The sequence below is a fragment of the Dryobates pubescens genome, chromosome 35, assembly GCF_014839835.1.
Source record: "Dryobates pubescens isolate bDryPub1 chromosome 35, bDryPub1.pri, whole genome shotgun sequence".
Classification (NCBI taxonomy): domain Eukaryota; kingdom Metazoa; phylum Chordata; class Aves; order Piciformes; family Picidae; genus Dryobates; species Dryobates pubescens.
In genome coordinates this window covers 2245501-2271950 of record NC_071646.1, presented here as the reverse complement: position 1 = coordinate 2271950, position 26450 = coordinate 2245501, and the positions used below count along the sequence as shown (strand labels likewise).

Below are 26450 nucleotides of genomic sequence, written 5' to 3'. Positions count from 1 at the left end.
GATCTTAAAGGGCTTTTCCAGCTGAAACAATTCCCTGAGGAAAGAGTGAAGAGACATCTGCAAAGGCTTTTGGGCCTGAGAAGGTTACAAGCCCTACTTGTAGGTCTTTGCCATAGAATTACCTGAGCTGTCTTTGTGCTGCTTTATAGCCTGCTCTGCTCTGCTCAAGTGCAGCCTTCTCTTCCCAGTGCTTCAGCACAGGAAGCTCCTCCAGCTCCATTTTTAACCAGGAGAACTGGAGTAGTACAGCCCCCATCTTCAGAGAGACCTCCCTCACAATGGGGCTCCTGCTGCCATTGACCATGACTGCCTTCCTTTCCTTACTTTGAGAGATGAAGTCACCAGCTCCAGTCATGCTGGACCCAGGGGGGGACACAACACAGTTCCTGTGCTGCCCTCCCTCATCCCTCTCACGCATGCCCTTGTGTCACAGCAGCCTCCATTGGCTCCAGACCTCTGTCTCCAGGGCCTGGAGCTGGGGATCACGTCATGGCTCTGGGTAATCACTTGCTGTTGGCTGTTTCCTGGGAGGAAAGGAAAGGCAGGAAGGAAAAACAACAACTGGTCAGAAGTTCCACTCATGCCAAAAAATTCACATTCCTGCCCCCCCCCCAAAAAAAAAAAAAAGAAGAAAGGAAATAAAAGGGAAGCATGAATCAGAAGAGCTGGTTTTGTTCAGGGATAGAGAGTCTGCCAGGCAAGAGGGCACTGACCTCTGCAGCAGGGCTTTGTGGTGTCTGCTGGGGGACAGTTGGGTCTCAACAGCTGCTAAGTGAGTATGTGATAATATCCTGGGTTGGTTTACAGCTGCATCAGAGATGCCCTTGGGGCTGGGGCTGAAGGCTCTTGTACCATCTTAGTGCTGCTGGGCCTTGGTCCCTGAATGGCAGACAAGACAGTAAGGCTGGGCTTAATTAAGGAGTTAGGGAGATGAGGTGATAAATGCCAGAGGGTTGCTGTGTCATTAGCATTTTAAGTTGGCCCAAGTGAGAGGCATGGTTGGATCTAGCCTTCTGTGGAGCATCAGTCAAGCTGAGTGTCCCTGGACTGGGGGTATCTCCAAACACTTCTGAGGGGAGACAGCAGCACGGCTCTGCTCAGCCTGCCCTCCAGCTTTGTGACTTGTGGCACCCCTGTCCCCAGGTAGAGAGAACCTCCCAGGAGCATCCTACCGGTGATGGGAGCGAGAGGAGAACGATAGCAAGGAAAAGGAAGCAGAAGCCTCCTGCCAATGCTGCATCCCAGGTGAGAACTGGGATCATCCGGAGAGCAAGGAAGCCTCAGGTATTGCCCTGAGCTCGGTGGAGGGAAGGAAGGTTGGAGGGATGCAGGAAAGGAGGGATGCAGGGAGGGAGAGGGATGCTGGGAAGGAGGGAAGGATGCAGGGGTAGAGGAATGCAGGAAGGAGGGATGCAGGGAAGGAGGAAGGAGTGTAGGGAGGGATAGAGAGACGCAGGGATGAATGGAGGGATGGAAGGAGGGAAGGTTGCGGAGATGGATGCGGGGCTGGCAGGGGGCTGGCCGCAGCCCCACCGGCTCCATGTGGGCTCGGCCTCACGTGACCCCGCAGGCCACGCCCCCCACGCCGCTCACCCCGCGCTGCGCGGGGGCGGGGCCAGGCGTGACGCCACGCGCGGCTGACCAATGAGAGCGCCGCACGGCGCGCTGGGCAGGGCCGCCATTGGCGGGCGGTGATGTCAGGGCGGCGCGGGGCAGCCCGCAGCGGGTCCGGCGGGGCAGAGCGAGCGGAGCGGGAGGCTCCGCGGTGCCCAGCGGTGAGGTCCTCGGCGAACCGGGGGGTGGGTGGCCGCTGCGGTGGGGCCCACGGTCTGCGGCAGGGGCAGCGAGGGGGCCCGCGACAGCCCTGTTCCGCAGAGAGCGAACAGGCAGGCCGGGCGGCCGGGCCGGCGGCCGGAGCAGCTCCGGTGTATTCGGGACAGTGCTTCCCGGTGGGCGCTGGTTCCTCCGGTGGAGCTGGGCTGGGCTTCGGCTGAGTCCGCTTTAGAGTTTGGGGCTTACGGGGTTGCGGGCCGCCCGCTTTCCTCCGCGCTCGCTCGGCAGCGCTTCCGCCACGTTCGGGGCTCTGTGAGCGCTGCGGCACCTCCAGCGCTGCGGCAGGCGGGGATGGAGCAGAGCCCCGGGGCCGCGCTCTTTCCGCACGCCTGCTCCGGTTTGGCGTGGGGCTCACGGCGGGCAGCAGTCGCTGCCGTGGTTGTGGCCGGTGGCTCCATGCGGGACTTCGGCCTCCGGGCTGGGCACCCTTGTTGCGCGGCTTGGGGATTCCCCCCAGGAGAGACCCCCATGGGAGAGACCTCCGGAGGGACCTCCAAGGTCTCTTCTGGGGAACGGGCAGAAGAGAGCTGATGTTCTCCTCGTCTCCCCTGACACAGCCGCCCTGAAGTGTGGAGGAAGGGGCAAAGAAGGCGTGAAGAGTGAAGGGCTAGCATGGCTAACAGCTGTAGCCTGAAGGTTGTACCTTCAGCGTAGGTTGGAGGAGCAGGCTGTGGAATGAATGAGCCCTTGTGCTGACTGCCACGAGACCCAGCAGAATATCTCTTTCCTTCTCGTGTTCCAGGTGAAAGAGGAGTTCTCAGAGAGTGACTGAGGCTGTCCAAATGCTAGCTCCCACCCTCCAGCCTGCTCAGCTCACTACGAAACCCTAACCAGGAGCTTGCTGTTACTTTAAATAAAGACTCTGGCTGCGTTGTGCTGTAAGGTGAGAAATTCTTCCTGCAGGAGGAGGAGGGCAGTGACACTTGGAGCTCGTGGTGCTGCTGCTGACTGCTTTGGCAGAGAGAGCACAAGCCAGGCTGAAACACAGCAAAACCCCCCAGGAGCCTTCAGACTCAAATGCCACTGGAGAAAGTGACAAAGCCCTGATAGTAAGGAGAGCTGTTCTGGATTGCAGCATCTCCCAAAGCCAGCCCCTCTTGTATCCACTCTCTGCTTTCTCAGCTCTTTAAGCTCCTGTGTTACTTACTTCCATCTGCTTTTCTCTCTGCCTTGTGTGTCCCCTCACAGCAGTGGTGCTGCTGGAAGAAGACCTGGAGAGAGATGCACTGAAGTGTCCCACGTCAAAGAGGAGAAGCTTGGAGCCTGTTGCAGTGGCTGCTGCACCCCACGGTGCTGGAAAGGAGGAGGAGAACTAGAGGGAATTTGCTGTAGTCCCCAGCTCCTGCAGTGTTCCCTGCGAGCTCCCTGGTTGGCGTCCTCCATTCCTGGACGTTGCTTGATGGGGATCTCTGCTGCAGGAGCAGTCTCTGCGCTCCAGGGCAGGCGAGCAGGGGTAAGAGAGGTTGGCTCTAGATGCTGGAAAGGCCATTTGTATAAGCCCCTGGAAGAAGATCTCTCCTGCAACAGCTGCTGGCTGTAGGCCCAGCGAGCCAAGGGTGAGGAGAGCCTCCCTGCAGCATGTCTGCCAAGCCGGAGCAGAAGGAGCCCCTGCAGGCCAACGGGGCCGCGCCGCCCGTCCTGCCCGCCGAGCGCCTCGCCGGGCCCGAGCGCGGGCCGCCGGCGGAGCCCTCCGCGTTCCTGGCAGCCGCCGGGGCTGGCGTGGAGGTGGTGGTGCTGGAGTCCCGTGCCAACGCCAAGGGGGTGCGGGAGGAAGATGCCCTGCTGGAGAACGGCAGCCAGAGCAACGAGAGCGACGACACCAGCACGGACCGGGGCCCTGAGCCCGCCTCGCCCCTCAAGGAGACCTCCTTCTCCATCGGACTGCAAGTCCTCTTCCCCTTCCTCCTGGCAGGCTTTGGGACAGTTGCTGCTGGAATGGTGCTGGACATTGTGCAGGTAGGATGGATGCTGGCCTGGCGTGGCACTGCGCTCTGAAGCCTGTCCCTGTAGGCTGTGTCTTGGTCCCTAGCCAGGAAGGACTTCAGTGCCAAGGCTGGTTCAGCAGATAGAGTGTGAGGGAAGGAGGCCAACTACCTTGTATGCTGCTTGGGCTAGGGGGAGACAGAAGGGGACCTTGGTGATGTCTGGAGTGAGAGGAGGAGAGGCTGTGGGGCACCTCTGTGCTGCAGCTGCCCTGCTCTGGCTCATGGAAGGAGGTTGAGAGGCTGTGGGGCACCTCTGGACTGCAGCTGCCCTGCTGTGGCTCATGGAAGGAGGTTGAGAGGCTGTGGGGCACCTCTGCACTGCAGCTGCCCTGCTCTGGCTCATGGAAGGAGGTTGAGAGGCTGTGGGGCACCTCTGTGCTGCAGCTGCCCTGCTCTGGCTCATGGAAGGAGGTTGAGAGGCTGTGGGGCACCTCTGTGCTGCAGCTGCCCTGCTCTGGCTCATGGAAGGAGGTTGAGAGGCTGTGGGGCACCTCTGTGCTGCAGCTGCCCTCCTCTGGCTCATGGGAGGAGGTTGAGAGGCTGTGGGGCACCTCTGTGCTGCAGCTGCCCTCCTCTGGCTCATGGAAGGAGGTTGAGAGGCTGTGGGGCACCTCTGTGCTGCAGCTGCCCTGCTCTGGCTCATGGGAGGAGGTTGCAGCTGGAAGCTCTGTCTGGAGACTGAGCCCATTCCATGTGTTATGGCTTGAAATAAAGTGTTCCCTGGTGGTGGCTGTAGGCCTCCCAGCTCCACAGGTTCTCCAGGAGCTCTACAGGTCCTGCATCCCTTTCCTTCACTGTCTGCTGCATGCCAGGCTCGTGCCACCCAGGTTAATAAGTCACTCATCACACTCTGGGTGAGAGGCCTGCGTGGTGGCTTGCTCTGAAGGTTAAAGGCTGCTTGAGTGGCCTCTGTGCTGCCTTCTGGGGCTCTTGAAGTAGCCAGGGGCAGCTGAGCTGCCAGAGCTGTTCCTCCTGAGGGCTGCTGCGTGGAGTGGAGGTGATCCTTAGCAAAGACCAGCTGTTGGCTCTGGGTGAAAACTGCTGTGCCACCTGCCCTCAGTAGGTGTCTGATGGCAGGTGGCAGTGTGGGAACCCAGCAGCTGTGCAGCTTGGTTAGCTCCTTGGGTGGGAAATGTGACTTTGTGGCTGTCTCCCCAGGCTCTGTGTCCCAGCCTTGGGTGCCTCTGGCAGCAGCTCAGTTGCTTAACCTCTTCTCCTTTGCTCTGAAAGGCAGGTTGGGCTGAGTTTACTGATGCTGAGCCCAAAATGGTCACTGAGGTGCCCAACTCTGTCCTCCATGCAGTGCAGGTCTGTGAAGTTGTTTGGCTGGAGGAGGAGGAGGAAGAGGAGGAGGAGGCAGCAGCCATTTTGGAGCTGTGGTCAACCAAAACTGCTCTGCTTGAAGCTCTTCTGTTTGCTTAAGGGGAAATAAACAACCCCTGGCAGTGCTGGCATAGAAAGGCTCAGCTGCCAGGCACTTGTGTTGCTGGCAGTGAGGATCATCTCTGCCCAGCTGTGTGCCAGGAGGGCAAACCAGGCTCTTCTTTCAGTCCTTGGGGGTGGCCAAGCAGACTCTCCCCTGGCTTCCTCGGCCCCGCTGGCTCTTCCCCTGCGTGCCTGAGCACCGTGGTCATCCTTGGGGTTTTCTCTTGAGGCAACCTGTTGAAAGAGCTCAAAACAGGAAAGGCTCCTGCTCTAAACTGGCCTGGGAGAGGGTTACTGGAATCATGTTCTGGGGGAAGAGAGCCATTCCAGGCACGTTTCCCCTCGCAGAGGTCCCTGCGAACTCCTGCGTGGCTTTTCCGGCTCTTCCCCGGAGCCAGCGGCTGGAGCCCGAAGCCTTTTCCTGGAGAAGGACCAACCTCTGTGGGCAGGGAGGAGTGGGGCAGGGCTGGGATCCTGCAGCACAGTCCTGGGGTTGTGGTTTTTTTTTTCCTGGCTGTTAGGGAGAGAGCTTTGTCACGCCTGTGTCCCACGGCAGCTCAGCGTGGGGCTCTGCGGCTTGTCCTGCCAGCTCCCTCTGGCCCTGGGATTAAATGAGGCATCGGAATGCCACGGGGTGGAGAAGGGGGATGGGAAGCCTGTGGGCTCTGCTTGCTTGCCTGTGGTGTCTGGGGAGCTGATCCTGGCAAATGGCTTCCCAGAGACCTGGGGGAGGGAAGGGAAGCCTGTGGAGTGGGTCACTGGAGCCCTGGGGCTTTGGGTGCAGCCATGGGGAGGGCTCCATACACTCACTTGCCTCTGTTTGGGGTAAATGGATTCATCAGCCAGCTGTAATTGGCCTCCCCACTGTGACCACAGGCAGCCCTGGCCTTTGGCCATGGTGGCCCATTAATGTCTCCCTAATTTGCCTCCTGGGGAGGATTTGCCTCTGCTCCCGGTGGGATTGGAGGGACCTTGGGGCCAGGTGGCATGTGAGCAGAGCAGCTGCACTCCAGGGCTGTTGGCACACTTCCCTCTCCCAGCAGAGCCCTGGTTGTTGTGTTCCAGACTCCTCTGCTCCCTGGAGACTTTTCTGCTGGGCATGGGATGGGATGGGTGGTGATTCACAGGGAGCAGGGACTCTGCTTATGGAATCAGAGTGGCTCAGGTTGGAAGGGACCTCAGAGGTCATCTCCTCCAACCCCTTGCCATGGGCAGGGACACCTCTCAGCTAGACTCAGCTGCTCAAGGCCTCATCCAACCTGGCCTTGAACACCTCCCTGGGCATCTACAACCTGCCTGGGCAGCCTGTTCCAGAGTCTCTCCCCCCTCATACTGAAGAACTTCTTCCTAAGCTCTAACCTAACCCTTCTCTCCCTCAGCTTCAAACTATCCCCCCCCTGTCCTATTGCTGGACACCCTTAGGAACCACAGAATGGTTTGGGTTGGAAGGCAGCTCCAAAGGTCACCAAGTCCAATTCCCTGCAGTGAGCAGGGACCTTCTCCACCAGATCAGGCTGCTCAGAGCCTTGGTCAGGTTGCTCATCTCCCCTTCTTGACCACCTCTGGTGTTAGCAGCCCTCTGGAATGGGTCTGAGCTGGCACTGCCAGCACTGGAGCTGTGGCTTTCCTGTTAAGGCCACTTGTTCTTTGACACTGTGGAGGGAGAGGGCTGGGAGAATGCAGGGTGTGAAGCAGCCTCACCAGGAGAGTCCCAGCTCTGACCTGCAGCACGTCCCTCCCCTCTGAGCTGGCATGAATCACCTCCCTGCCAGGATGGGAGCAAAAGCATGCAGTTACTCATGCTTCCTGCAAGCCTCCACTTCACACGTGGGGACTGAAAGTGACAGCAACTGGGAGGCAGCTGGCAGCCTGGAAATAGCTGCTGTCTGCAGGTGCACAGCCTCTGAAAGGCAGCAAGCCTGGTGGATGCTGCAAACCACCAGCCAGGGCTTGAGGAGTCTTCCAGAACCTCTCTGGCAGGCCGGGGCCTGATCTTGTCCTGCTGCCTGGGAGAGACCAGGGCCTGCTGGCTCTGCTGTCTGGGTGGATTTGTGTTCCAAGGGACCACAGGCTTAGCAGAAAATGAAGCTAGAAGTAGTTCAGCCTGGTTATAGTCTCTCTGCTCCCCCTCCCCAGAGGGCAGGGAGGAGGTGCTGCAGATGGAGGGCCTCTCCCTGGAATTCTCTACTGGAGCTCTGCTGACAGCCAGCCAGGACCCCCCTTGCTCCCCAGGGCAGTGTTGTTCCCCTTGGTGTGGAGCAAGCTGGATGATCCTGGAGGATCTTGTGTGCTGTGTCAGCCTCATTCCTCCCCCTGGGAGCAGCTCCTTGCTGTGCTGCTGGACAGGCTGTTAGAGGAGAGTGGGGAAAGGATTTTCACAGCTCAACATCCTGGACTGAAATTCATCTCTGCTCTTCTCTTTGCCTTCTGTTGTGCTCCCCAAACAGCCTGGCTCTGCTTCTCCCCAGGGAGCCACGTTGTGGGCACAGGACTCTGCAGGGAGCTCTCTTCTCTGCAGGAGCCAGGGAGGCCCTTCAAGACCTCCTCAATGCCCCTAGCCCAGTGTTGTATAACCTCTCAGATTAAGACAGTTGGCAGGAGCCCATGGGTCCTGCTCTTTGCAGTCAGCAAGCTGCTGAGCTCTGCAGAAATCTCCTTGTTTTCCTTCCCTGAGGATGGCTTGTATTCCTTGCTCCAGGAACTCCCCTCTCTTGCTCAGGGAGCTGCTGCAGCAGGCTCCAGCCACAGCCCTTCTGGCACCAGCCTGCAGTGCCAGGACCTCCTTTAGAGATGGGTTTACAAAGCCAGGCTCGGGACAAGGTGAGGGAAAGCTGTGAGCTTGCTCTAGCTGTGGCCTGATCCTGCTTCTGTGATGTTCTGGAGGCAGGGCCAGGAAAGTTTTGCCCAGCCCTTGCAGGCTGTGGGCTGACTCAGGAGGATGTTCTTCTCCTGAAGTGACTCTGGTGACAGCCAGCTTGTGCTGCTGGGAAGTGGGAGCTTGTCACTCGCTGACTGAGCTCTGGATAGCCCAAAGGGGAGTTGTAGCAAAGCATTCACTGCTACCAAAGCATTCACTGCTACAAGCAGCAGCAGAAACAATCAGAATGCCTGCCTAAAGACAGCCCAAGGAGGGCCAAGAGCATCTCCTCCTGGCTGTGACTTTAAAGGACCTTTGCAGTGAGGGTGGTGAGACCCTGGGAGAGGCTGCCCAGGGAAGCGAGAGGAAGTGACCTGCAATTGAGCCAGGGGAGGCTTAGGCTGGGTATAAGGAAAGACTTCTTGACTGCAAGGGTGGTCAGGGGTTGGCACAGGCTGCCCAGGGAGGTGGTGGTGGAGTCCCCATCCCTGGAGGGGTTCAAGAGGGGATTGGATGTGGCACTTGGAGCCATGGTTTAGCCAGGAGGTCTGTGGTGCCAGCTTGGACTCGATGAGCTTTGAGGTCTCTTCCAACCTTGGTGATTCTGTGACTGGGTGATCTCAGAGGCCTCTTCCAACCAAAACAACTCCATGGCTCTGTCTGAGCAGCGCAGGAGCCAGGCAGGGGAGGGCACACATCTCCCCAGGGGGTGAAGGGAAGCAGGGGGCACAGCTCCTGGGGGAGCCGGCGGGCTCGGGGCGCCGCGGTGCCTCGCTCCACAGCGCTTTCGCAAGGCCTCCGTGTGGGGAAGGGCTCTCAGCTGAGGCTGACCTGACTTCAGCACTCAGCCCTGCCAAGAACTGCAAGTATTGGGCAAAGTTTCTTCATCTTTCCCTGCTTTGGCCTCTGAGGCTGTAAACATTCCGTCAGTGGCTGATCTTCGGGGCACTCGGAGCCGCGCGCTGCGGGGTGGGAGCCGGCCTGTGAGCTCGGCAGCAGCGCCTGGGGGCTGCTCCACCTGCACCAGGAGCAGGGCACAATGCAGAGCCTGGCACCAGGAGGGGACCTGGAGGGTGCAGGGCCACCTGTGGGCAGTGCCAGCCTGCAAGGGTAGAACAATAAGAGGCACTTTGTGGAGTGGGTTGGGTTGGGAGGGACCTCGAAGGTCATCCGGTGCCAGCCCCATGCCGTGGGCAGGGACCCCTCCCACCAGCCCAGGCTGCTCAAGGCCTCATCCAGCCTGGCCCTGAACACCTCCAGGGAGGGAGCACCTTGAGACTCCCAGAGCCATGTGTGCTCCCCCCCAGACCCCCCAGAGTGAGTTGGGTTGGAAGGGAACTTAAAGCTCATCTGGTGCCAGCCCCCTGCCATGGGCAGGGACATCTCCCACCAGCCCAGGTCACTCAAGGCCTCATCCAGCCTGGCCCTGAACACCTCCAGGGAGGGAACAGCCACAACCTCCCTGAGCAACCTGTCCCAGTGTCTTCCCCACCCTCACTGGGAAGAATTTCTTCCTCATCTCCAGTCTCAGTCTCCTCTCTCCCAGCTCCAAGCCATTGTCTCTCAGCCTGGCACTACAAGCCCTTGTCAGAAGTCCCTCCCCAGCTTTCTTGTAGCCCCCCAGAGCCAAAGCAAAGGTTTCTAGCAGCCAGGGTTGCTGTTAATGGTCTCTCTTGGTTTCAATCTTGCAGCACTGGGATGTCTTCAAGTATGTGACAGAGGTTTTTATCTTAGTGCCTGCACTGCTGGGCCTGAAGGGGAACCTGGAGATGACTCTGGCCTCTCGCCTGTCGACAGCTGTGAGTATCCAGGGAGCTGGAGGGAGCAGCAGCCCTGCTTGGGGAAGGGATGGGAAGGTCTCTGGGTGTGTGTGGTGGCTGGGTGGACAAAAACCTCTCAGGCAGTGACTGCAGAAACCAGAGCCTGGAGTTTAGGATGTTGGGAAGGTGCCTTCGTGCCACTGGGCTGATCAGATGTGAAGGTTTAATCAGCCTGAAGCTTTGCTGCCAGTTCACTTCCTTGTGGTGGCTGCTCCTGGGCCTGGAGGCAGGGGGTGTGAGCTGGCAGTGGCAGCTGAACATCTGGAGTGCTTGGATCCAGTTGTCTTGGTGAGGAGGCTGGGTGCAGACATAGCATCAAAGCAGGCTGCAACAAGCCAGGTTCTGCAAGGCTGGGCTAGGAGAGAGCCTGGAGAGAGCTCTCCAGCAAAGGCTGAAATGGAGAGGACCTTGCAGGTGGATTGACAGCCTCTTGAAGCTGCTGGAGAGGCAGGGCTGGGCCTTTCTCTTGCTGGGGCTCAGTCCCTTTGCTGGGAGACAGTGAGCTCCCTGTGTGGGATGGAGGCAGGCTCTGGCAGCTCCTCAGAGCACTGGGTGAGTCCAGCTGGCAGTGAGGTGCTTTGTGCTTCTGTAACACAGCAGCCTGGCTCTGCAGCTGGGCAGCACTGGAGAGGGACTGAGATCCTCTCCTGACAGGGACAGTAATGCTCCTTCCTTCTGCAGAGCAGCTCCTGCTTGAGCATGGCAGCAAGTGACTGCCTGCTGCTTCTGTTCCCCACGCTGGGAGCATGCATGGCTTGGGGCCTTGCATCCTTGAGGTGTTGGCTGCCTTCTGCCAAGCTTCTGACTCTGTCCTGTGAGCTGCTGGAAGGGAGCCCTTGCAGCAAGCAGCCTGGGCCAGGCCTCTGCAGTGCAAAGGAGCTGATGTGCCTTGGCCCAAGAGAGCTATTTGGGAAGTGCTCTCTGGGGTGGAGGGATGGAGACCTGCCTGGCTGGTGGCAGCCAGCAGGGAGCTGCCTCTGAGCATGGTCCCCTCCTCTCAGCCTTCCCCTTGCTGGTTGCTGCAGAGGAAAGCAGGGTGTGGAAGAGCTCTCTTTAGGTCTGCTCTTCTGAGTCCTCTCTTGTTCTTCCTTCTTGAGCAGTGGGGTGATGTCAGCTGGGACTTTTTGCTCCTCAGTAGCTTCTTGTTGACCTCTGAAGCCCAAAGTGTTTGGGAGAATTCCTGGGTGGCAGCAGAGCCAACATCTTGTGCTGCTCCCCAGTGACAGCTCCTCTTGTCCCCTGTGCCCACCCAAAGGGGTGCTGCTGCCCCCCACCAGACCAGTGGCACTGGAGCCACCATACTCTGGAGAGTCTGAGGTGGCTCCTGGGGAGCAGGAAGGCAGAGAGCATTTCCCTGGTGTAGCCTTGTCTTGGCCCCTGCACTCCAGGGCCTGCCTGCTGATTCCTGCTAGCTGTGGGGACCAGTTCCTGCTGGGATTCAGCAAGGAGCAGGGTGCTGAGCTGCCTGGGGGTGGCTGTGCCAGCAGAACCTGGCAAGAGCTGGGCTGTGGCTGCTTCCCCTCTGTGCTGGGCAGAGCTGCTGGGAAGCTTCACACTGCCCTTGGCCCAGCTGTGCCAGCACTTGCAGGGACAGAGGCTGAGCTTTGTTTGCCCCTCGGTTCTGGGAAACAAATTGCTTTGTTTTATTTGCTCTCCACTGCTGGGGTCATGGCAGGCTCCTTGCTGCCCCAGACACAGGCCCTTCTCCCTCTTGCCCTTGGCCAGCTTGCACTTTCTGAGCATGGGCTCATCAGGGGGAGTGCTTGGCTGTCCTGGGCCAGGGGCAGCACAGCCCTTGTTGTGCTCTTGCCTTGTGGGGCTGGCAGGGAGCAGTGCTGGGGCAGGCCTGGCAGGGAAATGAGGCTGTGCAGAGAGTCACAGGGGTGCCAAACCCTCCCCTCTCTGCTGTGGTGGCTGCAGCAGGCTTGTGAGGAAACTGGCTGAGAGAGCCCTGGTGCAGCCTGCCTGTGCCCTGCAGCTGCTGCCCTCACACCAGCTGGGGCTGCTGGTGCCTGCTCCTGCCTGTGAGCAGAGAGAGGTGGCAGTAACCTGGGGTGTCAGCAGGGTTGTGAGGAAACTGGCTGAGAGAGCACTGGTGCAGCCTGCCTGTGCCCTGCAGCTGCTGCCCTCACACCAGCTGGGGCTGCTGGTGCCTGCTCCTGCCTGTGAGCAGAGAGAGGTGGCAGTAACCCAGCACCCAGCCTGTGTCCTCTGCCTGCCTTCACTCTGCCTTCATGGTGGGACAGGGTCAGCTCCTGGGCTTTCCTTTCCTCTCCCTGCCCTGTTCTTGCCTCAGCATGGGGGGTCCACGTGGAGCTGTGTGGAGGGAGCTCCCCTCTGCCCCTCTGAGCTGCTCTCTCCCCAGGCCAGCAGCCTGCAGTGGCTCCTCAGGCTGTGGCTTTCTAATTAGTGCTGCATTAAGGCACCTCAGAAATTCCTCCCACAAATTAAGGAGCAAAACTCTCCCATTTAGTTAAAGGATTAAAACCCTGTTGCTTGGCTGTGTTAATCCCAACCTAATTGCCATGTGGCTGGAATGTGAAGGTCAGGCTTCATATGGAGCTCAGATTCCTGTGCTGGATGTGCTGAGTGCTGCTGCAGGCAGCTCTGTGTTTGGTTTTCCTCCATCCCTTCCTCCTCTCCATGAAAGCTCTCCAGGGGTGGGCACATCTCAGGGCTGCTTGTGAAGAGCTGGCAGCTCTCTCAGGCTCATGCAATGAGGACTGGCTGAGCTCTGGCTGCTTGGGTTCCTCTGGAGGCCAGCAAGGAAACCTGGGAGGAGGAAATTGCTCCTGGACTGTTGTGCAGAGGCTTGGGTTTGATCCCCTCAGCCAATCACTCCCAGCCTGTGTTTACCTCTTCAGGTTGGTTGAGCCTCTCCCTTGTTTCCCCTCCACTTCACAGCAGCCTCTAACAGCACAGGACTGGACAGAAGCTTTCCCCCTCTGCAGATCCATCCTCCCAGCTTCCCATCAAGACCTAGGAGGTGCTAGGGGAGAGCAGAACTTGCATGCTCTGCCAGAAGCAGCAACCTGCAGGGATCCTGCTGGGTTCTGCTGCATCTTCATAGTATCACAGAATCAGTCAGGGTTGGGAGGGACCACAAGGATCATCTGGCTCCAACCCCCCTGCCATGGGCACAGCCCTGTGAGGAGAGGCTGAGGGAGCTGGGGTTGCTTAGCCTGCAGAAGAGGAGGCTCAGGGGAGACCTTCTTGCTCTCTGCAACTCCCTGAAGGGAGGTTGGAGCCAGCTGGGGGTTGGTCTCTTCTCCCAGGCACCCAGCAGCAGAACAAGAGGACACAGTCTCAAGCTGTGCCAGGGGAGGTTTCAGGCTGGAGGTTAGGAAGAAATTCTTCCCAGAAAGAGAGATTGGCCTCTGGGATGTGCTGCCCAGGGAGGTGGTGGAGTCCCTGTCCCTGGAGGTGTTCAAGAGGGGATTGGATGTGGCACTTGGAGCCATGGTTTGGTTAGTCAGGAGGTGCTGGGTGCCACCTTGGACTTGATGATCTCTGAGCTCCTTTCCAACCTTATTGATTCTATCATCTTTTCACCAGCAGCTTTCTGTCTCTTCTGGTTAGCATCTCCCAGAGCTGTAGCAGTGCCAGCTGACCTGTGTGCCATGGCTTTTCCTGCTCCTCAGCAGGTCTCCACGTGGCACTGGCCTTGTTTGCTCAGCTTTTAGCCCCAGCAGCCGTGCTGGCTGCCAGCTTCCTCTGGCCTCGCTCCGTCCCGGAGCCGGGGCAGCCCTCTTCCCGCCCCGGCTCCTGACCTGAGGGGCAGCATGACCCAGCTGGGGCTGAGCCAAGCTTGGCTTGATCCCCACAGAGGGAACTCAGTGAGCAGAGAAGCAGCAGTGCATGGCTCTGTGTGGGACCAGAGCATCTCTGGTGGCTTTTGGAAGATGTTCCATCCTCAGATGTTGATTCCTCTCTACCCTCCCTTCCCAGCCTCTCTCTGCTGGGCCTGGCTCTGCTTTTGCCATCCCATTGCTGGAGCTGGGAAGGAGAAGGTGCTGAGAGAGGTCTCCATCTCTGGAGACAGTCAAAACCCACCTGGACATGCTCCTGTGTGACCTTCTCGAGGTGACCCTGCCTTGGCAGCAGGGGGGTCGGACTGGATGATCTCCAGGGCTCCCTTCCAAGCCCCTTCCACCATTCTGGGAAGCTGGGGAGGTGTGGACTGCAAGACCAAAGGGGCTGTTGGAAGAGGCACTGTGGCTACCCAGGGGCATTCACAGCCCTGCCTGTCTCAACCTGGGTGTCAGGACAGAGCTGGGCCCCAGCTGGGCACACAAACATCTCCTGTGCTCAGTTGCTCTCCTCTGAAGAGTTAAGGATTTGAGGCTGCTGTTTGCTTCTGCTCCTGGCACAGAGTTGCCTAGCTGGAAGGCAGGCATTTGCCTGCTGGAGGGTACAAAGTGCTGCCAGGCTCTGCTGACATTGGGATGTCCTCTTGCAGGCTAACATTGGCCAAATGGATACACCCAAAGAGCTCTGGAAGATGATAACAGGGAACATGGCTCTGATACAGGTAAGGAGCTGTGAAAGGAGAAGGAAGTGCAAGTGTTGCTGTTTGGTGTTGAGCCCAACTCTGACAGCTGCCAGCAGCTTGCAGTGCCTGGGCTTTGACTCTCAACACTGCCTGCCTGAGGCCACCTTTTTGTCCCACACTCCTCTGTCCATAATGATTTGCCCTACAGGGTCAGACCTGATGTTTCCCAGCTGGATGCTGATCCACCTGCATGAACCCCTGGGTGAGGAGGGGGTGGTGGCGGTTCCCTCTTCCCTCACCAAAGGCCATTTTGCTCTCTAGGGTTTTTTCCAACTGGACAGCTGGGCAGAGGCCAACAGGATGGCATTCAACAAGTCCAAGTGCCAGGGGCTGCACTTTGGCCACAGCAACCCCATGCAGAGCTACAGGCTGGGGGCGGAGTGGCTGAGAGCAGCCAGGCAGAAAGGGACCTGGGGGTGCTGATTGACAGCCACCTAAACATGAGCCAGCAGTGTGCCCAGGTGGCCAAGAAGGCCAATGGCATCCTGGCCTGCAGCAGGAACAGTGTGGCCAGCAGGAGCAGGGAAGTCATTGTGGCCTAACCAGTGCCGAGTCCAGGGCACACCTTGAGTCCTGTGTCCAGTTCTGGGCTCCTCAGTTTAAGAAGGACATTGAGAGACTTGAAGGTGTCCAGAGAAGGGCAACAAAGCTGGGGAGGGGTCTGGAGCACAGCCCTGGGAGGAGAGGCTGAGGGAGCTGGGGTTGCTTAGCCTGCAGAAGAGGAGGCTCAGGGGAGACCTTCTTGCTCTCTCCAACTCCCTGAAGGGAGGTTGGAGCCAGGTGGGGGTTGGGCTCTTCTCCCAGGCAAGGAGCACCAGAACAAGAGGACACAGTCTCAAGCTGTGCCAGGGGAAGTTTAGGCTGGAGGTGAAGAGAAAGTTGTTCCCAGAGAGAGTTGTTAGCCCTTGGGATGTGCTGCCCAGGGAGGTGGTGGAGTCCCCATCCCTGGAGGTGTTCAAGAGGGGATTGGATGTGGCACTTGGAGCCATGGTTTAGTCATGGGGTCTGTGGTGCCAGCTTGGACTTGATGAGCTTTGAGGTCTCTTCCAACCTTGGTGATTCTGTGATTCTTGGTGACTGTCTAGTTGTTCTTCTCAGGTTCAGGCTACTGTGGTTGGCTTCCTGGCCTCCATTGCAGCAGTGGTGTTTGGCTGGATCCCAGATGGACACTTCAGCATCGACCATGCTGTGCTGCTCTGTGCCAGCAGCGTGGCCACGGCCTTCATCGCTTCCCTTGTGCTGGGTGAGGCACAGACCCTGCACACCCCTCCCCCTGCTTCTTCCTGACCTGCTGAGCCTCCCCTTGGCCTCATCCTTGTTTTCTTCCTCTTGCTGGCTGCAGGCATGATCATGATTGGGGTCATCATTGGCTCCAGGAAGATGGGGATCAACCCTGATAACGTCGCCACCCCGATAGCCGCCAGCCTGGGGGATCTCATCACCCTGGCTCTGCTCTCAGGAATCAGCTGGGGCTTGTACAAAGAGCTGGGTGAGGAGCAGCAGCAGGCCTCTGTATCTCCATGCTCCTTCCTTGTGCTGCTGTGTGTCTGTCTCATTTCACCCTCTGTCCTTGGGGTGGGTGGGATGCCTGGCCTGGAAGCTGTCTCAGTGAGACGTAGTCAGAGCTGCTGAGGGGAGGAGGTGGATGTTCTGCTGCCTTGTAGCTGCAGCCAGCATTGGCACTGATTTGTATGGCTCCTTCTCACCAGCTAAAGTGCTAAGGGAGAGGTTGTCCCCTTCCATGTGCTAAGGACTCATCTGTGGCTAAAGCAGTGGGAGAAGGCAGCTGGGGATTCATCTTTTGTGCTGTCAGCACCAGCTGGGGATACTCAGTGCAGAGCTGCAGCTGTAGGCTCTAGACTTCCTCCTTCCTCTCTTCCACCTTCCTTCCCTGGCTGGGCTGCAGGGGATGTGACTCAGCCAGGTTCAGCCAGAGGTGAAGCAACCCTGGGAGATCTTGCCCAGGGGTAGGAAGTGGGAATGAGGAGTGGAAATCAAAGAGCTCTCAGCTGGATCTGTTGATAAAGCCCCTGTGTGAGCACCTGGGGAGGAGGAGGTGCCATGCTGTCCTGCTTTCAGCTGGAATGAAGTTAATCTTCTTCCTAGGAGCTGGTACAGAGCTGTGCTTGGAGTTGGGAGGTTGTAGTTGTTGCTAAGCAGTGTTTATTCCAGAGCAGGGCTTCCCAGCTTCTCACACTGCCCTGCCAGCAGCAGGGGACACAGCCAGGAGAGCTGACCCAAACTAGCCAAAGGGTGATGGATAGACCCTGGGGGGAGCTGGCCAGGGGACTGTGTGGCTCAGGGACTGGTTGGCCATTGGGCAGTCAGCAGTTGTGTTTTGCATCACTTTGTTTTGTTTATTGTCATTTTATTTCCCCTTCCTTTCCTGTTAAGCTGCCTTTACCTCAACCCACAAGTGTCACCCTCTTCTGTCCTCATCAACAGTCTTTACCTCAACCCCCAAGCTTTACCTGCCTCTCTTCCTCCCCCATCCCACTCTGTGGGGAGCAGCTGGCTAGGGTTTAAATGTGGCACATGTCCTGCAGAGCTCTAGGCTCCCTTTTGCCTGCCCTTCCTGGAGCTTCTGGCTGCAGGCAGGCAGGCTTGGTGAGCTCAGCTGGTGTGGCAGCTCACCTCAGTGCAGCAGGATGTGTCCTTGAGCTGTTGCTTCTGCTTCTTTCCTCCTCAGAGAGCAGAGCCTACGTGAACCCTCTGGTGTGTGCCTTCTTCATAGCTCTGCTGCCCATCTGGATCATCATTGCCAAGAAGAATGCAGCAACCAGGGAGGTGCTGTACTCTGGCTGGGAGCCAGTCATCATTGCCATGGCTATCAGCAGGTAGGAAGAGCTCCTCCCACCCTGCACACACCCCTGGGGCCCTTGGAACAAGAGAGAACCAAACCTGAAAGCTCTGCTGTTGGCACAGCAGCCTGCAGGCCACTGTGTGGCTTCTAGATAAAAGCCTTGGGGTGTAGGTCCTGAGGCACAGGTGGGATTGAGAACCTGGCTGCTGCAATCCAGGCCCTTAGCAGTGTCCCAGCTGCTGCCCAGGGAGGCTCTGGCATGGCCAGGGAGTAAACACAGATCCTGTTCAGCAGCCCTCTGCACCAGCTCCCCAGGAGCTGGCAGTGCCCTCATGCAGCCCAGAAGGCAGCAGGGCTGCACCAAGAGGAGTGTGGGCAGCAGGGCAGGAGAGGGGATTCTGCCCCTTGACTTTGCTCTGCTGAGACCCAGCCTCAAATGCTGTGTCCAGTTCTGGTGTCCCCAGCATGAGAAGGACACAGAGCTGTGGAGTGAGTCCAAAGGAGGCCACAAAGGTAACCCAAGGGCTGGAGCAGCTCTGCTGTGAGGGAACTGGGGGTGTTCAGCCTGGAGAAGAGAAGACTCTGGGGGGACCTTAGAGCTGCCTTCCAATAGCTGAAGGGATCCTCCAGGAAGGCTGGAGAGGACTTCTGGATGATGGTGTTGCTGTAACCTGGAGGGACTCTGCTGTTTCCTGGCAGCAGTGAGAAAGGATCCTGCTCAGGCTGTCTTCTGTTATCAAATGTTGAGGCCTAAAACCATCTGCACCAAGCACAACCATAAACACTTCTGTTAGTAGGTGTCTGTCACCCTTGGGTGCAGCAGAGAGAACCCTCAGGGCCCTGTGTTGTGTATTTCCTGATGAGCTTTCAGCACTGACCTCTTCCCCCCTCCCTCTGCAGCGTTGGGGGCTTAATCCTGGACAGAACAGTCTCAGATCCAAACTTTGCTGGCATGGCTGTCTTCACTCCAGTTATTAATGGTGAGTTCCTTTCCCCTCTGCTGCTGCAGCTCTTGGCAAGCAGTGGGATTATTCCCTGTGCCTTATTTTAGGCAGCTTAAGCAAGGAGCTTCAATCCCCTTCCATTGCCAGGGAGAGGAGGTGGCTGGAGTCCAGCTCTGCAGCAGGGTGGCTCCCTCTGGTGCCAGCCCAGCACAGGAGGGTGACTGCCCTGGGAGGCCATTGCCTACAAAGTCCATTTTCCAGGGGCCCACCAAAAACTCTCTTCATTTCCTGATGAAAGACTCCAAGCTTTCACAATGTTTGCCTTGTGGCACCTGGCAACAGGAAGGTTTGGCTGGACTGGATGACCTCGAGGTCCCTTCCAAGCCAACCCATTCTGTGATGGGGCCCTGAGCACCCTGATCTAGTTGGGAATGTCTCTGCTGACCTCTGAAGGTCCCTTCCAAGCCAACCCATTCTGTGATGGGGCCCTGAGCACTCTGATCTAGTTGGGAATGTCTCTGCTGACCTCTGAAGGTCCCTTCCAACCCAACCCATTCTGTGATGGGGCCCTGAGCACCCTGATCTAGTTGGGAATGTCTCTGCTGACCTCTGAAGGTCCCTTCCAACCCAACCCATTCTGTGATGGGGCTCTGAGCACCCTGATCTAGTTGGGAATGTCTCTGCTGACCTCTGAAGGTCCCTTCCAAGCCAACCCATTCTGTGATGGGGCTCTGAGCACCCTGATCTAGTTGGGAATGTCTCTGCTGACCTCTGAAGGTCCCTTCCAAGCCAACCCATTCTGTGATGGGGCTCTGAGCACCCTGATCTAGTTGGGAATGTCTCTGCTGACCTCTGAAGGTCCCTTCCAAGCCAACCCATTCTGTGATGGGGCCCTGAGCACCCTGATCTAGTTGGGAATGTCTCTGCTGACCTCTGAAGGTCCCTTCCAAGCCAACCCATTCTGTGCTAAGGTTTGGATTTGCAACTCAGAGTCAGAAAATGTAATTGCCTCTGGTCTGAAGCTTTTTGCCTCCTTCCAGCCTGATCAGCCTGGGAAATTGATTGATTGGAGTTTTTTTGCAACAAATTGAGTTACAAAGTGAGGACCTCAGAGCTGCTTTCCAGTACCTGAAGGGATCCTACAGGAAGGCTGCAGAGAGACTTCATGAGGAGACAGGGCAAGGAGGAAGGGTTTGAAGCTGAGGGAGAGCAGGGTTAGAGTGGAGGTGAGGAAGAAGTTCTTCAGGGTGAGGATGGGGAGACACTGGCACAGGCTGCCCAGGGAGGCTGTGGCTGCCTCCTGCCTGGGGGTGCTTAAGGGCAGGCTGGATGAGGCCTTGAGCAGCTGAGTGTAGCTGAGAGGTGTCCCTGGGCGTGGTGGGGAGGTTGGAGCAGATGAGCTCTGAGTTCCCTTCCAGCCTGAGCCATTCTGTGAGTTCTGAAGCAGTGCAGCTCATGCTAGAGGCTTCCACACTTTCATTCTGCCTCATGCAAAAAAATCCAACCCAACCCTAAAATAAGAACTAGTAGTTCAAAACAAGGAAACAAAAAGAGATGAATCAGCCACCAAAAGTGACAGAGGAAGCTTTAATGTCATTGCTTCCAGGGCTGCAGTAGTCAAGTTGCATTTTGGCCTAAGGGTGGGGGTTGGTCTCTTCTCCCAGGCACCCAGCACCAGAACAAGAGGACACAGCCTCAAGCTGTGCCAGAGGAAGTTTAGGCTGGAAGTGAGGAAGAAATTCTTCCCAGAAAGAGAGATTGGCCATGGGAATGTGCTGCCCAGGGAGGTGGTGGAGTCCCCATCCCTGGAGGTGTTCAGGAAGAGCCTGGATGAGGCACTTGGTGCCATGGTTTAGTTGATTGGATGGTGCTGGGTGCTAGGTTTGGACTTGATGATCTCTGAGGTCTTTTCCAGCCTGGTTGATTCTATATTCTGAAGCCATAGGACAGGATTTGGTTTGGTCTCAGGTTTTTACATCCTACAAAAGTGGATTTCAGATCAAAAATAGACTTGGCCTACATTGCAGCACTGACAATGCCAGGGCTGCTGGCTGCTGAGAAGAAAAAATCCTCTTTCTCCCCCTTGAAAGAGGCTGAGGCCTCCCCTTGCTTCTCTCCCCTGTGAGACTGACTGAGGCCTCCCCTTGCTTCTCTCTCCTCTGAGACTGACTGAGGCCTCCCCTTGCTTCTCTCCCCCCTGAGACTGACTGAGGCCTCCCCTTGCTTCTCTCCCCCCTGAGAGTGACTGAGGCCTCCCCTTGCTTCTCTCCCCCCTGAGAGTGACTGAGGCCTCCCCTTGCTTCTCTCCCCCCTGAGACTGACTGAGGCCTCCCCTTGCTTCTCTCCCCCCTGAGAGTGACTGAGGCCTCCCCTTGCTTCTCTCCCCTGTGAGAGTGGCTGAGGCCTCCCCTTGCTTCTCCCCCCTGAGACTGGCTGAGGCCTCCCCTTGCTTCTCTCCCCTGTGAGACTGACTGAGGCCTCCCCTTGCCTCTCTCCCCCCTGAGAGTGGCTGAGGCCTCCCCTTGCTTCTCTCCCCCCTGAGACTGACTGAGGCCTCCCCTTGCCTCTCTCCCCCCTGAGACTGGCTGAGGCCTCCCCTTGCTTCTCTCCCCCCTGAGACTGACTGAGGCCTCCCCTTGCCTCTCTCCCCCCTGAGACTGACTGAGGCCTCCCCTTGCCTCTCTCCCCCCTGAGAGTGACTGAGGCCTCCCCTTGCTTCTCTCCCCCCTGAGACTGGCTGAGGCCTCCCCTTGCTTCTCTCCCCTGTGAGAGTGGCTGAGGCCTCCCCTTGCTTCTCTCCCCCCTGAGACTGACTGAGGCCTCCCCTTGCCTCTCTCCCCCCTGAGACTGACTGAGGCCTCCCCTTGCTTCTCTCCCCCCTGAGACTGACTGAGGCCTCCCCTTGCTTCTCTCCCCCCTGAGACTGACTGAGGCCTCCCCTTGCTTCTCTCCCCCCTGAGAGTGGCTGAGGCCTCCCCTTGCTTCTCTCCCCCCTGAGACTGGCTGAGGCCTCCCCTTGCTTCTCTCCCCCGTGAGACTGACTGAGGCCTCCCCTTGCCTCTCTCCCCCCTGAGACTGACTGAGGCCTCCCCTTGCTTCTCTCCCCCCTGAGAGTGACTGAGGCCTCCCCTTGCTTCTCTCCCCCGTGAGACTGACTGAGGCCTCCCCTTGCCTCTCTCCCCCCTGAGACTGACTGAGGCCTCCCCTTGCTTCTCTCCCCCGTGAGACTGACTGAGGCCTCCCCTTGCCTCTCTCCCCCCTGAGACTGACTGAGGCCTCCCCTTGCTTCTCTCCCCCCTGAGACTGACTGAGGCCTCCCCTTCTTCTCCCCTCTGCAGGTGTGGGAGGCAACCTGGTGGCAGTGCAGGCCAGCCGCATCTCCACTTACCTGCACATGAGTGGGATGCCTGGAGAGAGCGCCGAGGCAGCCCCCCGCAAGTGCCCCAGCCCCTGCAGCACTTTCTTCAGCTCAGGTGGGCAGGCTGGGATCTGCTGGGACCTGCTGGGATCTGCTGGGTGCTGCCTCTGGCAGGAAATGGTGGCCAAGGTCTGCTGGGAGGCAGCTGAGGGTTGTGGCTGGTCCCCTGGCTTGCCCTGCCCTCTAGAGCCAGGCCAGAAGCTGCAGCACAGGAGGCTCCACCGCAGCCCCAGCAGGAACTTCCTCATTGTGAGGGTCACAGAGCCCTGGAGCAGGCTGCCCAGGGAGGTTGTGGAGTCTCCTCCTCTGGAGACTTTCCAGCCCCATCTGGATGTGTTCCTGTGTGACCTGTGCTGGATGCTATGGTCCTGCTCTAGCAGGGGGCTTGGACTTGATGATCTCCAGAGGTCCCTTCCAACCCCTAACGTCCTGGGACCTGTGAGAGCTGCTGTGGGCAGAGCACCACACGGTGCACGAGTCCCATGCCCTGGCTGCCTAGTTCTGGAAGCCCTCCACCCTCTAAATCTTTTCCAGATGGGTCCCAGATACTGAAAGCTGCCTGGAGGGTGCTGCAGGGGTGCAGCTCTGCTGGGCTGCAGGGAGCTGCTTGCTTCCAAAGGCTTGTGAGCAGCTCTGGCCAGCCCACGCCTTGCATTCCAGCCCTGAGCGTGGGCAGAGGCTGCTCCTCTCCGAGCTTCCTCCAGAGGCTTGGGGCCTCCTGGCCTTTGTGCCAAGGCTGGCCCTTGGCAGGCAGGGGTGAGAGGTCTGCAGAGTGGTGGGGATCTGATGGAGAAGTGATCACCAGGCAGGGTACAGCCAGAGCTCCCTGGGGGTGCAGTGTTGATAAATCCTTGATGGCTCTGAGCACTCTCAGAGGTGGGACCTGAGTCCTTGTGGCAGCTGAGGCCTAGGAACAGCTCTGCTCTGGGGACAGGAGGAGAAATTAGGAAGAGATTCTTCCCCATGAGGGTGGTGAGAGACTGGCACAGGTTGCCCAGGGAGGTGGTGGAAGCCTCATCCCTGGAGGTGTTTGCAGCCAGGCTGGATGTGGCTCTGGGCAACCTGCTGTGGTGTGAGGTGTCCCTGGCCATGGCAGGGGGCTTGGAACTGGCTGAGCCTTGAGGTCCCTTCCAGCCCTGACAATTCTGTGACAGAATTAAGCTTCCCTGCCAAGCTTGGAGCCAGGTATCCTTGGTCATTCTTCAGGGCACAGCCTGCCAGCCTAAACCCACAGTGCCTGGATCCTCCCACAGTATGCTGGATCACCACAGTGCTGCTGCCCTGCCCCCTGGAGCCCAGGGGGTGCTGCAGAATTCCTTTCCTTGAGCCTGAAGCCCATCTTGCTCTCCTGACAGATGTGAACTCCCGCTCTGCTCGTGTGCTCTTTCTCCTGGTGGTGCCTGGGCACTTGGTTTTCCTCTACACCATCAGCTCCATGCAAGGTGGACACACTACACTCACCCTGATTTTTATAGTCTTCTACATGACAGCTGCTCTCCTGCAGGTAAGCTGAGGCCCCCTGTGGGGCTGGGTGGGCTGAGAGGTCACCAGCTCAGCTGCAGCTGCACTGCTGGAGGCACAGGGCCATCCCCTGGCCCTGGGTGAGAGATTCCTCTGCTGGGCAGAGGTGTGCCAAGCAGATTGGCAAATGAGCCAGGATCAGGCTGAGCAGATCCTCATTTTCCTTCCCTGTGCACAAAAGGTTTTGCTTTCTGTCCTTTGTTTAGCACATTCTGAATCCCTCTCTTGTCTCTCTTAAGTCCTTCTGCTAGCAGAAGTGTTTACCTTGTGTGTGTTGATCTGTCCCAGGAGGTGCCTCAGCAGTTTTCAACCTGCACTTTCCCAGGTGCTGAAGGAAAGAAAACAGGATGTGGAATTTGCAGGGACCCCCTGTGGCTTGTCCTGCCCTTTCCCTGCCTCCCCTGCAGGGCAGAGATCTGCCAGCTGTGCAGCTGTGGGGACTCTGGGGGACATGTACAGACCAGTTTACCCCTGCCCCAGCAACCCAGCGGCCCCTTGCAGGGGGCTGGCAGGGAGAGATGTTCCAGTTAGAGACTTCCCTGTTCAGCCCAGCTGCACCACTCCCCCCCAGGCTCATCCTGCTGCTTTCAGTGCCCCCTAAAACTGAGGCCAGGCTGAGGAAATGAGTCAGAGCATCCATCAGAGCAGGAGCAGGCTGCTGTCATCCAGGAGGCTAAATTTAGGTTAACTGCTGCTGGGTGCTGGGCACTCCGTGGGGGCTTCCGCTCTGCAAGGCCACCGCTGCCTGCAGCACAGCAGGGGCTGGGGACAGGGGGACTGCCATCTGCTGTGCTCCTGAGGGACACCCTGCCAGCTCTGGAGACACCAGGGGCATTAGCAAAAGGCCTGTGGCTGCTTCAACTCCTTGGCCCAGACCTAAGGCTTGGTGCAGATTGCTTCTGTCTTTAGGTGCTAGAATTGTTTGGGCTGGAGAAGCCCTTCAGGGTCATCAGGTTCAGGCTGGGTGTTAGGGAGAAGCTCTTCATAGAGAGAGAGATTGGCCCTTGGGATGTGCTGCCCAGGGAGGTGGTGGAGTCACCATCCCTGGAGGTGTTTAGGAAGAGCCTGGATGGGCTGCTTGGTGCCATGGTTGAGTTGATCAGATGGTGTTGGGTGATGGGTTGAACTTGATGATCTCGAAGGTCTCTTCCATCCTGCTTAGTTCTGTTCTATTCTGTTCATGAACCCAACACTGCCAAGTCTGGTGCTAAACCATGTCCCTCAGCAGCACATCTGTGCTGAAGCAGATGAGGAAGACCACACTCTGGCAGCCAGTTTGAGCTGCTTCCATTTCTGGAAGCCAGATGTTGCTGCCCCTGCCTGAGCACCACCCCTGTGTGCCTCCCAGTCCCCTCTCTGCCCTGTGTCTCTTCAAGCTTATCCTTGCTGGATCTGAGAACTGAGATGCCAGATGGAGGCTTTTTGGTGCTGAGTGCCAACCTTCTCCCTTCTAAGCCCAACTGTGCTGGGCTTAGATGATGGGACAGAGGCAGAGGGACACAGGGGAGCTGGATGCCTAGGCCCCCATGGAGACTCAGCAGGATCCTCTCAGTGCTGCACTCATTGCTCTGGGATGCAGCCTGCTGGAAGTGCTGTGCTCAGCAAGGGGCTTCTGACTTTGCCCCCAGCAACCTTGGCAGGAGGTTGTGTGTCTGAGCTGGACCAGGTCCTGGGTGCCAGGTTGGACTTGGTGATCTCTGAGGTCTCTTCCAGCCTGATTGTTTCTCTGGTCCTGTGGACTTGCTGCAGCTGTAGGGAGGTTGGGGTCGCAGAGGTGAGGCCTGGTGGCTGATGTGGCTCTTCTCTTCCTGCCTCCCAGGTGCTCATTCTTCTGTACATTGCTGACTGGATGGTGCACTGGATGTGGGGCAGGGACCTGGATCCTGACAACTTCTCCATCCCATACTTGACAGCTCTGGGGGACCTGATTGGAACAGGTCTGCTGGCCCTCAGCTTCCACGTCCTGTGGCTCATCGGCGACCGGGACTCCGACGTGGGGGATTAGCTTCCCCTTGCTGCCCCTCTCTCACACCTCTCCTCCTCCTCCTCCTCTTCCTCCCTTCATTTGGTTGGTTCTTTTCTTCCACTTCTGCTCTGCTTCCTCCTCCAACCCTGTCTCTCCTGGAGACTTGCATCCTTGGCTGCTGGATTCTCATTATTTTCAATGGGAATTGTAAGTGGTTTATATTTCCAGCCGAGTTTGTGCAGAGCACTGAAACCTACTTTGAGGAAGGACAAAGCAAACAAAAACCAAACAAAAAACCCTTCAAAAGAAGTACAAAAAAAAAAAAAAAAAAGCCAAGAAAAAAAAAGTGTAAAGAGACAATCACCAAGTGCAATTTCACAGGAGTGAAGGTCTGAAGCAAGGTTGCAGTGAAGGTTCTGCTCGTGCAGGGAGCCCACCCTGGCCCAGTCACTCGAGGTGCAGGGCTGCTCTTTCGTGCTTCCCAAGTGGTTGTAGTGCTGGAGGTGGGGTGCAGGGCTGTGCACCTCCTAGCAAAGCACCACCTGATGGATTGAGGGCCTGGGGGTTATCTCCTGTCTCCTCTGCCCTGTCACTCTCCCCTCTTCTCTTTGCTTTCCTTGTGCCTGGCATCCAAAGCAAAGGTGGCTGAGTCACCAAGCCTGGCTGTGTTTGAAGGTGGTTTGGATGTGGTGCTTGGGGGTATGGTTTAGGGGTGAAGCTAGTGGAGTAGGATTCTGAGTTGGCCTGGGTGATCCTGAGGGTCTCTTCCAACCTGAGATGGTGAGGAAGGGTCCTCTGTGCTCCAACACCTGGTCCTGTGCGCCCCCAGGCCAAGTGAGTGACCCTGGGTGGGAGGATTTCACCCCCCAAATCTGGCTGTGAGCAGGGCTGGTCTCTGCTGGCAGGCTCAGGCTCCCTGGTGCCAACCACCTGGCAGCATCTCAGCCTGCAGGCTGCTTGTTCCTCCCCTCACCACGAGCTGAGTCAGCTCCTGCTGCGTGCAGAGGGCCACACTCTGTGCTTTGTCTGCAGGGGCTGTGAGCTCTGCCTGGCCATGAGCTCATCCTTCTCCCTTCCAGCAGCCAGTGCTCTGCTGGAGCAGCTCCTGGAGCCCTCAGGGGTGCTGTGTGCCAGGCTCCTCTCCGTGCTGCTGTGGGCACAGCTCCATTCTCATGGCAGCCTCCTCGGCTTGGTTGATTGTTCTTTCCTGGAGGAGCAGATGGAAAAAAAGAGGTCCTGTTTTGTGGTTTAAGACTCTCTTTCAGTTGCTGAGTGCTGCTGGGAAGAAGCCAGCTTGAGGCATTTCCAACTGGGGAGCATTAAGCT

General features: G+C 58.0%; 1 protein-coding gene across 4 annotated transcripts; it reads left to right on the top strand.

Annotated features, from left to right (window-relative positions):
• Window positions 1–1132: 1132 nt before the first annotated feature.
• Window positions 1133–25417, top strand: SLC41A1 (solute carrier family 41 member 1). 4 transcript variants are annotated; one of them, XM_054176526.1, is made up of 12 exons: window positions 1133–1245; window positions 2576–2716; window positions 3025–3789; window positions 9792–9899; window positions 14380–14451; window positions 15571–15715; window positions 15815–15961; window positions 17162–17309; window positions 18176–18255; window positions 21558–21692; window positions 22993–23141; window positions 24978–25417. In XM_054176526.1, the coding sequence occupies exons 3-12, from the start codon at window positions 3412–3414 to the stop codon at window positions 25161–25163; spliced, it is 1548 nt and encodes a 515-aa protein (XP_054032501.1). In that variant the 5' UTR covers window positions 1133–1245; window positions 2576–2716; window positions 3025–3411; the 3' UTR covers window positions 25164–25417. The 4 variants fall into 4 exon arrangements, with proteins under 4 accessions (XP_054032501.1, XP_054032498.1, XP_054032500.1 ...); XM_054176523.1 differs by having other exon boundaries at window positions 3022–3789; XM_054176524.1 differs by lacking the exon at window positions 1133–1245 and adding an exon at window positions 1674–1775 and having other exon boundaries at window positions 3022–3789.
• The last annotated feature ends 1033 nt before the right edge of the window (window positions 25418–26450 follow it).

Bases quoted from the DNA above. Each gene is read 5' to 3' on its own strand.
- SLC41A1 (XM_054176526.1), top strand. From the start codon at position 3,412: ATGTCTGCCAAGCCGGAGCAGAAGGAGCCCCTGCAGGCCAACGGGGCC. The intron at 9,900-14,379 runs GTGAGTATCCAG...GTCCTCTTGCAG, and splicing joins CCTCTCGCCTGTCGACAGCT to GCTAACATTGGCCAAATGGA. The intron at 15,962-17,161 runs GTGAGGAGCAGC...TTTCCTCCTCAG, and splicing joins GGGCTTGTACAAAGAGCTGG to AGAGCAGAGCCTACGTGAAC.